This window comes from Monodon monoceros, unplaced genomic scaffold (assembly GCF_005190385.1).
Source record: "Monodon monoceros isolate NGI ecotype Baffin Bay Population unplaced genomic scaffold, NGI_Narwhal_1 Super_Scaffold_2, whole genome shotgun sequence".
NCBI classification, from domain to species: domain Eukaryota; kingdom Metazoa; phylum Chordata; class Mammalia; order Artiodactyla; family Monodontidae; genus Monodon; species Monodon monoceros.
This window is the reverse complement of record NW_021703776.1, coordinates 20,194,942-20,209,259: the sequence shown is the minus strand read 5'-3', so window position 1 is coordinate 20,209,259 and position 14,318 is coordinate 20,194,942. Positions and strand designations below refer to the sequence as shown.

General features: G+C 41.3%; 1 protein-coding gene across 2 annotated transcripts in view; it reads right to left on the bottom strand.

Annotated features, from left to right (window-relative positions):
• PTPN12 (protein tyrosine phosphatase non-receptor type 12) overlaps positions 1-10,319 on the bottom strand; it is an 86,644-nt gene extending 76,325 nt beyond the window's left edge. Inside the window, exon 1 of one of the 2 annotated variants that reach the window (XM_029233015.1) lies at positions 9,915-10,319. In XM_029233015.1, the coding sequence (XP_029088848.1) occupies positions 9,915-10,013 (99 nt within the window). In that variant the 5' untranslated portion in view covers positions 10,014-10,319. The remainder of the gene's footprint in view (positions 1-9,914) is intronic. The other variant, XM_029233016.1, reaches the window with a different exon arrangement.
• Positions 10,320-14,318: the final 3,999 nt, after the last annotated feature.

Sequence of the window (14,318 nt, the reverse complement as noted above, 5' to 3'; positions counted from 1 at the left end):
GTGCTATTTCAGATGGAAGGAGATAACAGTCAAGGTTTGAATGCATGAATCTAAAAAATTTAACTACTACAGGAAATATGAAATGCTGGGAGAGGGGTTCAATTCCTGTTTGGAAGAGACTAGTGGTTTAGAAGAACTGCATGGCACTGGACTTGCCTTAGCAAGCCTTCAACTCAAATCTAATGAAGGCTTTTTTTCCATGGTATTAAAAATCAAATTTGCAATGGAGAACAAGTGCTTTAAGGTAAACTGGGCTAATATATTTATCTCAGAAAGTGAGAGTTAATTACAATTCTTACTTCTGAGTTCTGGGTGAATGTGGTAAAGTCATTCTAAATTTTTAGTGTTTTGATCTTCAAGGTATTTGTCTATAAAATAGAAGGAAAGTTTTCTAAGAAAGGGGAAAAATATGCTCAACAGTACAAACACAGATAAGCAAGATTTCATTCATTCAGTGGGTATGCTCAAGGATGAGAAATAGCTCATTCCAGAGGAACGAAAGGACACACACTGCAGAGTACAGGAGTTTAATACTGGAAAGGTATGAGAGACTATGTTAAGAAGGCTCTGGAAGGCCAGGTTAAGAAGTGTAGACTTTATCCTATTGGCCTGTGATTCTAAACCAGGGCAAAAGCTACAAAATAGGCAGCAGGGGGATAGGAGAAAGGGAAATTCGTAAGACAGACATATAATTATAGTTTGAAAAAAAGCAGAGCTTGGGTCTGATGCTTTGAGTTGCCTTAGGCATTTAAAATTCCAATAATTTTAATGGTCATCAAAGGGAGCCTTGAGGGTTTTTTGAACTTATATTTTTCGATGATAAAAATAAAAACATGTTTCCAATACGGTTCTACATAAATGTATTAAAGAAAATTGAACTAGGCAGCAACACGGGGACTCAAACCCACATCTTCTGATTTTATAACCCGTATGCCCTCCACTATCCCACAGATGCCAACACTTGAAAGTGATATTTTAGGAAAGTGAGCATGATATATGGAATGAATTAGATGAGGCAAGAAACTAGAGGCAAGGAGAGAACAACAGCTATTGCTGTAATCACTCCCAAAACACCCACGATTTACAAGATACCACTATTGTTGAAGAGATGTCAGTGACATGTTATCTGGATTTCCTTAATGAGATCTAAAACCAAAAGTTAAAAGTGGACATTTTATTAAAATTAATCATGGGGTGGAGGATATACAAGTAGTTACTTTAAGTGGTTCCCTCAATCCTTATGCATATCAACCAGTGTCCAGAGAAAAATACGCACCGTACTATTTTTCACATTTATGTAGAAAATATTACAATTAATAAAAATGTATTTATTTAAAAGTTTTACTAAATTCAGTCTAATACTTTATCTTTTATTTTCTTTTTTCAGTGGATACTAAAAATAAAACATTTGTGCCTGCACACCTGTAGGTAAGAGGAAGAAAAAGCAATTCTCATGCTGGTCTAAGAGACAAGCCCCTTGGACCACCTGAAGAGCCAAACTCTGTTTTACAGCATTAAGCTCGCTACAATTTCTGCTAATGCAATGGCCATTAATGCTTATTAAATGCCAGGCACTATATTAAGCAATGGGGATACAGAGATAGCTAACTAAGTCCCAGTCTGTAGCCTTGGAGGCTTTCAGTCTGGGGAAATCAGAAATGTAAATGTTTATGAATCTAATGAACTGAGTGCTATAGAAACCCAGAAATGTTTACCATACGAACAAAAAATTTTAATCTATCTAAATGTTAATGTCTGTCAGTTTCAATCTTTTCCAAATTAGATATCAAATATTGAAGGAAAAAAAGTTAACAATATTCTAAAATTAAATACAGGAAAACATCCTTGAGAATTAACACTTGAGGTAAATTTTTATTGTGCTATCTCAGTGAGCCATGTCTGGAAAGTTACTTAAAAGCTCACTTCCACTTTTGAAGTTAGTTAAAATATAAATATGTTTGGCTGGACATTCATCAAAGGTAAGAAAATCTTAACTAAACCAGTGGCACTGGGAAAGGACTAAGATTAGCTCAGATGCTACGACTGGAAAATATTTCCTTTCACTCTAGCTTTAAAGACATGTTAGACATACCGCACCATTTATATAAGCTTACTGAGATATTTTAAAAACCTACAAGCCAACCACAAGATAGCACTTCATACCCTCTAAGGTGGTTATAATAAAAAAGACAGGCAGTGACAAGTATTGGTGAGGATGTAAAGAAATTGGTGGGAATGGAAAATGTGCATTCTCCTGGTTGAAACGTAAAACATGGAGCAGCTTTGGAGAACACTCTGGCAGTTCCTCAAAATGTTAAACATACTTGTAGGTACATACCCAAGATAATCAAAAACATTGTGCAAAACAAAAACTTGTGTAAAAGGTTCATAGTAGCATTATTCATAAAATAATACAAATATATTACATCTTGTGTATTATTATATACAAAATATTCCAAAATGTGAAAACAACGCAAACTGTCTATCAACAAATGAATGGATAAACAAAATATGGTATATCCATACAACAGAAAATTATTTAGTCATTAAAAAGGAATGAAGTATTTCTGACCACGCAACAACACTGATGAACCTTGAAAACATTAAGTCAAAGGAGTCAGTCACAGAATACTGATTCCATTTATATGAAATGTCTAGACGAGGCAAATCTATGGAAACAGAAGGTAGATTAGTGGTTGCCAAGGTCTGCAGGGAGCGGGGAGGAAGGGAGAAATGACTGCTAATGGGTATGCGGTTTCTTTTGGGGGTGATAAAAACTGATTGTGATGATGGTTGCACAATTTTGTGAATACACTAAAACCTATTAAATTGCACAACTTAAATGAGTGAATTTTACACTAAGTGAATTATATCTCCGTAAAGCTGTTATTAATTTTTAAAACACCTACAAGCCACAATATTGAACAGTTTAACAACGATGAAGTTTTTTATACTTATCTAGTCTATGCAGCATTAAGATCTTGCCAGGCTTTCAGTCCTTCCTCCCCTCCTACTTTTTAACAAATCAAATCGTAGCCTTAAGTCAAAACTTCAGAGGTCTTATTTAACCAAAAGACAAGTTCTTGTTATCTGTCTTTTAAAATTATACTTAAACAGCAATCATTTCACAAAAAAGAAATAGATAAGGAATGCATATATGAAAAATGTTCCTATCTCATCTTTTTTTTAAAAAGCAGAGGGTGGGAGGGGATCTGTGTCTTCCTCTGGCTTCTGCCATCTCCTTTCAGAATGTTAAAAGTAAATGGAAGAAATTTATACCACTTCGCCTATTTCTTCTTCAACCCACTATAGTCTGGCTTTTTCCCATACCCCAACCCCAAACTGCTTTTTCTAGTCACCAAATCACTCCTACTTGGCAAATAGAATGGGTGCTTTCTCAAGCTCACCTTACAGGTCCTCCCAGAATTACTGTATCAGACTTTGGTGACTATTCCTTTCCTGAAACTCTCCCAGGCTTTTCTGACATCCTCTGGGTTCCCTTCCTTCCTCTTTGACCACACCTTCCCGGGAGCAATCACTAGCACTTCCGTTTAGAAGCTGCTCTTTAAATGCTGATGCTCTTCAACCTAAAGTTGGTCACTCTATAGGCTTGTCTGAATAAGCTCGTTTCACCACTTTCCTGCTTTCAAATAACTCTTACATGCTTTAATTCTGTCCCGTCAGCTCTCTCATGCTCTACATTTCCACAAGATGTCTCATAGGCACCTCCTTTTAACGTGTCCAAAGCTAAACTCATTCTCTTCGACTTTGAAATTTCTTCCAACCATCTTCTGCTTGTTTCTCCTCTCTTCTTCCTTACCCTACCAAACAGTACCTTCCAACTTAAGTGACGGTATACCAAGCTAGAAACCTTGGAGCCATACTACAACATTCCTATCTCCTTCACTACTCACATCTAGCGACTCATTGAGACCTCTTCCTTTATCCTTATCAGATCCTTTGTACAGTCTCCGTTCTACTGTCTTAGTTTAGCTCTGGCCCTCATACCTCACTCCCTATATTTCAACAGCTTCAAAAATGCTCTCCTTCAATCCGGTAATCCATTCTTCATACTACCATCAGAATCAACTTTCTGCAGCACAAATCTGTCAAATGACTGCTTACTTTTCTTAAAATATGCAGCGATCTGCAGAGACCTATAGTACTGATTCTCAGCATTTTACCAGAACCAACCTGAATGATATAAGTGAAGGCTCAAAGTAAAGCAGGCTGGGGTGGTGAGGGGACAACTGGAGGTGGGGAAACACTGCTGCAGTGTTCAAACAGAATGTCTGTTTTCTTAACACCTGCCTGCTTTCCCTGTAACTCTAAGACCTGTAGTGTGTTACTGTTCAAAATTACTACTACTGATCTATAGTATCCAGCATAGATTCAAGAACCTTCAAAACCTGATCCCTACCTAGATGTCTCAGCCTCATGTTAGCCTTTATCATGCACTATTTCACTGTTTCTCAAAATCTGGTGATGGCCCACCCCCAGACCATTTCAAAGAGTCCACGAGGTCAAAACTCTTTTCCTAACAATACTAAGTTATGCTTCCTCACCTGTAAATATGCAAATACACAGACTTTAGTACAAGATTTTTTTTAAACACTTTCATTCCCTTTAGGAGTGTACAGCGGAGTTTTCTAGAGGGTACCTGACACGTGATACTGTGAAATGTGACAATGCAACAGTATGAATGCAACACCTATAAGAATCCGGCTCTCTTCTATTAAGCCAGACATTAAAAAAATTTGCAAAAATATAAAAATAATGCTTCTTCCCACCAATAACTTTTTGAAAAATAATTACTTGTCATAAAATGTAGTATACAGGTTAATATGGAATGGTTTTATTATCATTATTTTAAAGTAAATTGTATTTTTAAATATCTTCTAATTTCTAATACAGTAAATAAACAAAAGGTCTTTGGAGTCCTCAGTAATTTTTGAGAGTGTAAAAGACTCTTAAGATCAAAAGGTGTGAGAACTGCTACATTATTTACAGCAGATTATCTACCACTCCCTAAATATGCTCAACTCTGAAACCTCCATCCTTTTGCATGGCGATGCATCCTCCACCACCTGCCTAGTCCCAGCCAGGTCCTAAGGGACCTCAGATGCATTCTGGAGAAACGGGATAGAGAGAACAGGTTTTGAAGTCAAGCAAGATACTTAACTCTTCAGAGTGTGTTCCCTTACCTGTAAAATATAGGTTATATCTACCTCATAAATTGCCGATATGTTAAATAAGACACAGTGTAAAAATATCTGGCACAGTGTTTAACATATAGTAGGGATGAAAAAATGTTAATTTCCTTTCTACCTAAAATAATTTATAAAATCACAAACACTACTGTAGTAAGATTAAAAACAATACAACAATTATTTAATCATAACAAAGCAAGCAAACTGGTTGTTTTGAGCAGTTCCTTCAGGATTACTATTAGTAGAGCAGATGGTTTTATATAATAAATTCCCTGAAATGCATAACTACTACGGTAGTTCTGCAGTTACTTGTGATTGATAAATTCAGATTAATTTAAAATATCAGTTATTGGGACTTCCCTGGTGGTCCAGTGGTAAAGAATCCACCTTGCAATGCAGGGGACGTGGGTTCAATCCCTGGTCAGGCAACTAAGATCCCACATGCCATGGGACAACTAAGCCCGCCCACCAGAACTACTGAGCTCACACACCTCAGCTAGAGAACCCAGGTGCCACAAACTACAGAGCCCACGTGCCCTGGAACAAGCGCGCCACAACTAGAGAGAAGCCCACGTGCTGCAATGAAGATTCCAACTAAGACCTGACGCAGACAAAAATAAATTTAAAAAGTAAATAATAAATCTTTAAAAAAAAAATCAGTTATTTAAAATAGCATTTTAACATAGGAATGCTTGCTATTACACCTCAGTTTAGCCTTAGAAAAAAATGTCCATAAATCTTCTCCTTCCAGTGTTTCACAAAAAAGTACTATAATTCACACCTCCTCTGCATCCTGTTTTTTAAATACTCTACTAAGTCCACTCATTAAATTTTTGTTTTCATCTCCATAAGTAGAAATAGAACCAGTTTTTAAACTGAAACTGCCATATTTGTAGCTTCACTGTTGTCTTTTATGATTTTTTTTATATACAAGTGTCTAGTGTATAAACTTTAGCCTAATCAGAATAAATTTACTTCTTATTTCAGTACTTTAATTATACATGATAAAGCTTTAAAAAGCAAAAGAAAATTACTGAAAATGGAAAGCCCAGACATCTCTTTTTCCTTCTGTCTCTAGTTACATGTAACTGACTACATAAATTAGCCATTTGAGAATATAGAGACAGCACAATAATTTGTTAGATGAAGACCCTAAATATTAGTTTCATATTTCAGTCTTGTGAAGTAGGTAGTATTTTTCTTCTTTTAAAGGTGAGAAAACTCAGTCAACTCATTTTCTTTCAAGTGGCCTGCCCAAGATCAGAAAACTAGCCAATGTCAGAGATGGGAGTAAAACATCTGTCAAACATAAATGTGCACCACCCTACCATACACATTTACTTGTCATGATCACTGTCTCCCATTTCATAAAGAAGACTAAAAATCGAGATAGCTGAGATCACGTTCTGGATCTGCCACAGCTTAGCTATTTGATCATCAACTTGTAAAGTAATCATTTTGGTGCCGTAGTTTACACCACCTCAATACCTTAGTTTTCTCCTCTTTCACAGAATGGGGTGCACAACAGGCAAAGGCCAAGAACAGACAACTCAGAATAGTTAACAAGAGGAAAAATTTCTACCCTTACTAGTATCAAGATACTCAAATTAAAACAAGATACCATTTTTCAACCATCAAATTATCAAAGATCCAAGATAATTATTATGAACACTCATACAGTACTGACAGTTGTATAAACTGACAGAACTTCTTCAAAAAGCTATTCATAAACACATATTAAATGTTTATATCCCTTCATCTAGTACTTCCATTACTGGAAGATATCTTATGCAATAATCCAAAATAAAGAAGCTTTATGCATAAGTGTTCACTACAGAATTATGACATATAATAGCAGAAAATAAATGGCCTAAACATTCAACCATAATAAAATAGTTAAGCTAAAAGACAGTGGCTAGGTGAAATATTATATAGCCACCTAAAATCATTTTTACAAATGAAAAACACTTAAATATTAAGCTGGAAAAAAATTTCCAAGAATATTAAATGGTATTGATTATGTAGTATGGTCACAGAGAAGCATTAAAAACATTAACAGAGGTAGCCTTTGGGAGATGGGACTATAGGAAGGCTGAGCGGAATAATGGAAAGACCACAGTTTGAATGCCCATTCCACTTTCCTACAGGTAAGGCATTCTTAATTATTACTGTATAATTTCCAAATTTGAAACAATGAACATTATCACTTCATATCTGAATAAGGTTATAATACAGTATCTAGATTACCCCTAAGGCTCAGTTCTAAAATGCTAAAAATTTTTAAATGCATTTTTAATCCATATCAGAATTTAAGAACAACAGAAGAGTTAGAATCTATCAGGGGATCTCCTATTCTCTTTCCATGGCAGAGGGGACAAAGTTTCCCTCCAGCCTTCTAGTCAAGGGAAAAAGAGGCACCAACTAGCAACCTTAATTACAGGTATTGCTTATCAAGTCACAGAATAAAAAAAGCAAGTACTACAAAAGAACAGCCCTAGTAAGCAAATCTCAAGCGTAGAATCCCCTAACTATCCCTAGGTACTATGGAAGAAAAAGGAAACTCATTTAGTCCTGGAGAAATGAAATCTCCAATAGGAATCCCTGACTCATCCCCAAAGCATGAACCCTAAGGCTACTTCCCCTGTACAGGAGTTCAGAGACTGGGCACTTGTCCTGATGGCCTGCATCACCAAACAATGCTCTTTCCTGACAGGATATGCCCATGGATAACAAGATGATTAGCATGCAAAGAATAAGTGGCCAGGGACCACACCACCTCTCCTTCCACAACCAAAATAAGACTGTGTAAGACTAGTTTTAAACATTTAAAATATTCTAAATAAATATTTTCTTCTCTTTTGGCCGAAGAGTAGTAAAAAGGGGACTCTGTCCAATTATTGTGATACCATTCCAAAGATACCAACACATTTAAAATTCTCAATAGTAAAAAGGGAACATGTCTTCTTTTCTTTAACCTTTTCAGATCATAAAGTAATTTTTCAAATACATAGGCTAAATATCAAGAGAAAATCTTTAAAATAAGGCATAAATTACTTAATCAACATTTTCTACACCTTCAAAAGATACTAGCAGGTAAACCTAACTCCTAGCCTCCTCTATTATTGGTCTAGGGAGGCGGGAATCACAAAGCTGTTTACAATATTGTATATTGTAACACTGTTACAATATTGTATAAGGTGAAGGGTTAAGAATTTTAACGCTAAAGCTTTACTAGACCGAAGTCTTTAAAATGTGAAAAATTATTTCAGCACTAAAAGCCATTTCACCTGCACCTTGTAAACAATTAAACTGTACTTTGAAACAAAAACTAGTCAATGTTTGCTGCTCACTCACTTTTATACACATTAACTGTGTATCCCTTGAACAATCGCGAATTTCAGAGTTAAGTGACTATTCCTGGAGGTGTATCTGGCCCGGGAGCAAAATTTTCCCTAGCTTATTTCCCATTCCCAAACCCCGCCAAGACTAAGGAGCAGCCACTTCCCAAAGTCCCACTTCCTTTTCCATTCCCCAGACCTCCAGGGTTTCCAACGCCCCAGTCTTGCGCAATATCCGTAGGAGCAGCCGCCGCAACCACCGCCTCCTAAGCCGAGAAACAACCCTAAAGGGAACATTGTCCAGCAGAAAAATGGGGGGGGGGGGGGGGGGGCAATGGAGGAAGTCGACTTCTCCTCCCACGCCTTCGGATCTGACCCCCTCGTAGTGATGGACCAAGAGCAATTCCACGACCAGGACTTTTAACCTCCTCTCCAGCCCGCCTGTACAAGCAGAGGGCGGAAGGCGGGGGAGGGGGTGTCGGATGGGGGGTGTGTGTTGGGGAGACTTCGAAGGTTATCTCCCACTTCAGGGCTTCGGCCCGTACGGTCGCCTCCGCCTCAACACGACTATTGTTCCCAAGTTCCCCACCCCCACCCCGGATAGGAAGTGATAGTCACATCCCCTCTGCCTTCGGCAGTGTCCCCTAGGGAGTCTGAAGTAGGCTTCCTTCAGGATAACCACGCACCTCCCCACCCCTACACACACACGCGCTTACCCCCTCAACCTCAAGTCACGTTGACCCCAAAACCATCTCAAACCTGGGTCTCAAGAGACCAGAGATGGAACAGGGGTAAATGGAAATTGAGCAAACCACGAGAATGCTTAGGGACAGACCCTTTCCCATGCACCGGAGATAACTGCGAACCCAGGAACGGCAAACAGTCCTACCTTGCCCACCCCAGTGATCAGATTGAGCAAAGGGACCCCACGAGTTAATTGCCACCTTAAAAGCCCCGTTCCTCCCTCAGCCGCGATCCTCCCTGGAGGGGCAGTTGGATGGGGATGTGAGGAGAGACGAGCCCCCCGGCCTGTACCTCATTCGCCTCCGGCTCCCGGCCCGAGAAACAATAGGTGGTCTCTGGCGGCGGTGCTGAGTGCGGGCTCGGCCGGGCGGCCTCTCCCTTCGCGTCCCGGACGCCGGCGGAGGGGGCCGCGATCGCGGGAGGAGAAAAGACGGCCGAGGGGCGGAGGCGACCTCACCTCCCTCCGGCCTCCGAGTCCACCCGGCCTTGGAGCTGGCGCGCGCCCCCTCCGCCCCTCTCCTTACAGCCGCACACAAAGCGCTGGCGGCCCGGGCCGGCCGGGCGAGGCTGCAGTGGGCTCCGGTGCCGGCGAGAGGAGTCGACAGCGAGGGGAGGGACTCACCATGAAGTCCCGGGCGAAGTTGTCCTCCCCATTGTGGTCCGGACTCTTCATGGCCTGAACCCTCTGTATGAATTTCCTCAGGATCTCCACTTGCTCCATCCTCCCGAGTCCCCCCGGCTGCGGTCGCTGGCCCCCCCGCCGCCCTCCCGCCCGGCGCAGAGCCCGCTCAGTCTTCCCCAGCTCGCTCCCCCTACCCGACCCCTCACTCCCGACCCCCGCCGCTCCCTGCTCCTCCCCACCGCCCAAGGCGGTGGCAGCGGCGGCACCAGCCCGGCTCCCGATCCTACAACTTCCAGGAGCAGCCGCCGCTCTCCCACAGTACGGGGCGAGCCACTGCGGCTAGCGCCAACCCCAACCCCCAGCTTGCTCCATCCTCCTTCCCCGCCCTCCTCCTGCTCTGCCGGAGACGCCGCCACCGCCTTAGAAACACAGCTCTCCGACCGCCCTGCCCCCCCCCCCCCCTTCCCGGTTCCTCCTTCCCTCCCTCCCTCCCTCCCGGCTAGCAGCCGCAGCCGCCTCTCCCCACGGGCTCGCCCCCGCCGCCACCCAAACGCGCGTCTCCGCGCAGCGGCTCCGTCCCGGGCGCTACGCCGCGCCGAGTCGCCCCCGCCCGCCACGCCCCCAAGCCCGCCCCGCCGGCCCTAGCCCGGCTAGGAGTGGCTGGGAGGCGCTTCGGCAGTCGGCTGGGAGACTTGACTCTACTTCCGGGGCGTGGTCCCGCCCGGGCTGCGCATAGGTTTGAGGAGCGGTCGTAGGAGGGAATTCGACACAGCCGGGCAAACGCTACTCAATTGGAGTAGGACTTGAGTTGGAAACTGCGGTCTCACCGCCTATTAGTGGGAAAAACATATTTCTAGAGTGCTTCCGCCCGCCGCCAGCCATGGGCTGGGACTACAAATCCAGGCCGGCCGGAGTCCAGGAGTGGGGCGGGGGAGGGCGGCGGTGGGAAGAGAGGCATGCTGGGAACTGTAGTAGTGTCATCTCCACGTTCGCCGCAGGTATGTCTTCATCTTAATGTTGAGGGCACTTAGACCTTGGCACTTTGGGGAATGGCTACAGCCAAGAGAAACGAAACGCTTCTTCAGTGATAGGACTTTTGCTTTTTGCACATCCGTCTAAACGCCGGCGAGTGAGCGCCTGAGATTCAGTTTGTCCTAGTGTGAATTGACAGGAATCTATCTTCTTGCCTTTAGATTCGCAGCACCTCAGAACTGAATAATATATTTTTCTCCGTAGAATGCATCTTTGTAAGTCTTCTAATAATCAGAGAAATCCGTCCCAGTCTAATTCATCATTTTACAAAGAAAGTGTTTGCGCATGGTCCCCCAGCATATTCTTAGCAGAGCCCAAACTAGAGCTCAGATCCTTTTGCTTTCACTACAACACCATATTGTTTCTCACAAAGGAGCGTAAACTTGTGATAATGTGACTGAGGTGAAGGACCTGATCCGTGGACTTCTTTTGGTCACTTAGACCCGCACACACGTTTTTTACAGATCAGATTGGTCAGGCAATTTGGTTAAAATAGGAAATGTCAGTGGTAAGCCCCTTTTCCCAGATGAATGTTTAGAAGCACCGTGAAATTTAGTGATAAACTTGAAGAAAACAGGTATGAGTAACAAGATCCAATTTCCTATTTGTTTTAAAGACAAATATTACTCTTTAAAATAATACAACTGACATATACCAATCTACTCTTCTTCTCAGAAATAACCACTTCCAGATGTGCCCTTCCAAATGTCTTCCTATGCATTTATATACAGGTATGTGCATGTAAAAAGATACAGTTTTGTCCTGTATTTTAAAAATTCACTTAGAGGAATAGTTTAATTTCTAAGGTAAGCTTTACTTAAAACAAGGGTCTGGAGTATTTTACTTTAATCAGATTACTGAGACTCAGTTTCATTGGATATGAGAAAAGATTAGGATCTGGGTTTGATCACCTACCAGTATAGCTCACTGTAAGGTACCCTTTCCCCCCAGAACTGGGAGAGAAATTAGACGTGGGCCGAGAAATGGGCAGATGATTGAGGACTGCTTCTACTTTTGATATGTCAGAAGAATGTGCAAATCAGATGGTGATTGATAAAGACTATATGCTGGACAAGCTGTATATCAGTCTAGTGTCAGTCGGGTTACCTGTTTGAGTTATCAAAAGTGTTAGTTGTTTCAGTTATTGAGTCCTATTTTCGCTAGTGGTTTTGCAGTCTTTTTTTTTTTTTTTACCTTTTCCTCTTATTGCAAGCATTTCTCTCTTTCTTGCAACACAAGTCTCTTTTGCATTCTCAGCATCTACCTTTGGCATCTCATGTAGGTTAAGGAAAAACAAAAGTAAAGTACCTTTATGGATTTCAGATCTTTTGGAAAGACTTTCCTCTTTTTAATACATTTAAATCTTGTTTCAATCTACAGATATTTTTTGAGCACTGCAAAATAGGAGGGGTTGTGCTGTGTGAGGGCAGAGAGAGATACAAAAATATCTCAGAGGTGGTTTCTTCTAGAGCTTACAGCTGTTTCAGGAGACAGGAAAAAACACTAAAATCTTGGTTACTGTAAGTTAATAAATGCCAAATGAGTGATACAGACAATGAGTAGTTTAGCAATTCTCAGAAGAGAGAATTATGAACTGGGTTGTCAGCATGAAGTAGTCACAGAGGACCTTGAAAGAGAAGTTAAATTAGGTTTGAATGGGAAGAAGAACTCCCAGGGAAGAGAAGTGACGAAACTAAGAGCATGAAGATAGCAAAGCAGAAGTTTGAAGCAGAACTTTTGTATATGTGTAAAGGCACTAAAGTAGACTAGGACTGAACTCTGGCTGAGGATTTGGACCTGATACTGTTGTCAGTGGGAGCCACCAAAGGTTTCTGAGTATAAAAGTGAAATTAGGAAAATATTAGTCTGGCCGCGTATGGTAAGTTGTGAAGTAATAAGGGAAGAGAATGGAATGAGCCCTATTGGGAGCGAATACATGACACGACAAAAGCTGAAACTAAGGTCATAGCACTGCAATTACAAAGACACAGATGGAGGTGAGAGAGACTGAAAACTCACAGAACTCGGTGACTGACTTAGTGGACAAGAAAGAAGGTGGAATTTAAAAATGACTGAAATTGGATTGGAAGAGGTCAGAAAGTTTGACAGAACACAGGGCTGTGCATGGTATGAGCAGATGGGGACTTTGCACAGAAGGTGAGAGGAACTGGCACATCATCTTTGGAGGCAATTTGGCCATAAATGTATCAGAGTGGAAACGTCATGCATGCTTTGACTGAAAAATTTATAGGTAATATTTATAGCTGTGTACAAACATATATGCTTACTGCAGGCTTTTTTGTAACAGGGCAAGAGTGGAAACAATGTATCTCCCTATCAAAAGTTAAAAAACAGAATCACATATATATAATTAAGTCCTGTGAAGCCATTAAAAAGTGAAAAAAAAATCTGTATGTGTTGATGTGGAATAGGTTTCAGGATCTGCTTATTAAATGAGAAGAACTAGACACACATTGCGTTTATCATATTCTTCCATTTATATAAAATGGAATGTGGATAAAATATGGATAAAATGCTTAAACATGCGTAGGATTTTCCTGAAGGATACTTCAAAAACTGTTAGCTGTGATCACCTCTAGGAGGGCCTTGAGGATCTTTGGTGGAGAGGGTACAACTTCCAGTGTGCATACCCTGTCATATTCTGAGTATTTTATGATGTGTGTACATTACTTTTCCAACAAAGTTAAATCTATTTGATTGAAAATTTTTTTAGACTTTCAATCCGGTCAATAGGAAGAATGGTGATATCTTTAACAGAAACACAAATAAATAAAAATGAAGCAGATCTTGTCTGGATGATGTTTTAAAATGGCACAGCTGTTTCAGAATGTCCACCTACTTACACCACAGTTCTCAAGGAACACAACTGCCCTGCCCATTCACAGCCACAGCTGAGGGTTTGGGCACTTGACCCAAGTTAACCAACCCATGTGGACTGGCCAGCAGCCTATGGCCTGGGGTAGGAACATGATCTGGGAGTATCGGTCCTCACTGTGAAGAATCGGAACTTAGAAACCTAGAGGGAGTAAGTCATTAAGCCGAAAGGGCAGAAGCTGAATGCCATGGGGTAGAATTAGGGATCTGACAAGCCGAAGCCTTGTGAGAAGAGTAGAAAGTATGGAGAATCTAGTTAGTCAAGAAAGGAGCATGAAGCATGCATGCAGAAATAGGTAGATATGTCACCTTATACCCATGTGGCCATGGGAGAGATGGGGAGAATCTCTGGAGCAACTTAACTTCTTCATAACTGTTTAGGACAGGTTCCATTGACATTTATTCCAGAAGTCAATTCTGCTTTTCCTGAAACAGAATAGGGCAATAATAAAGAGCGTGGGCTCTGAAATGAGAGAG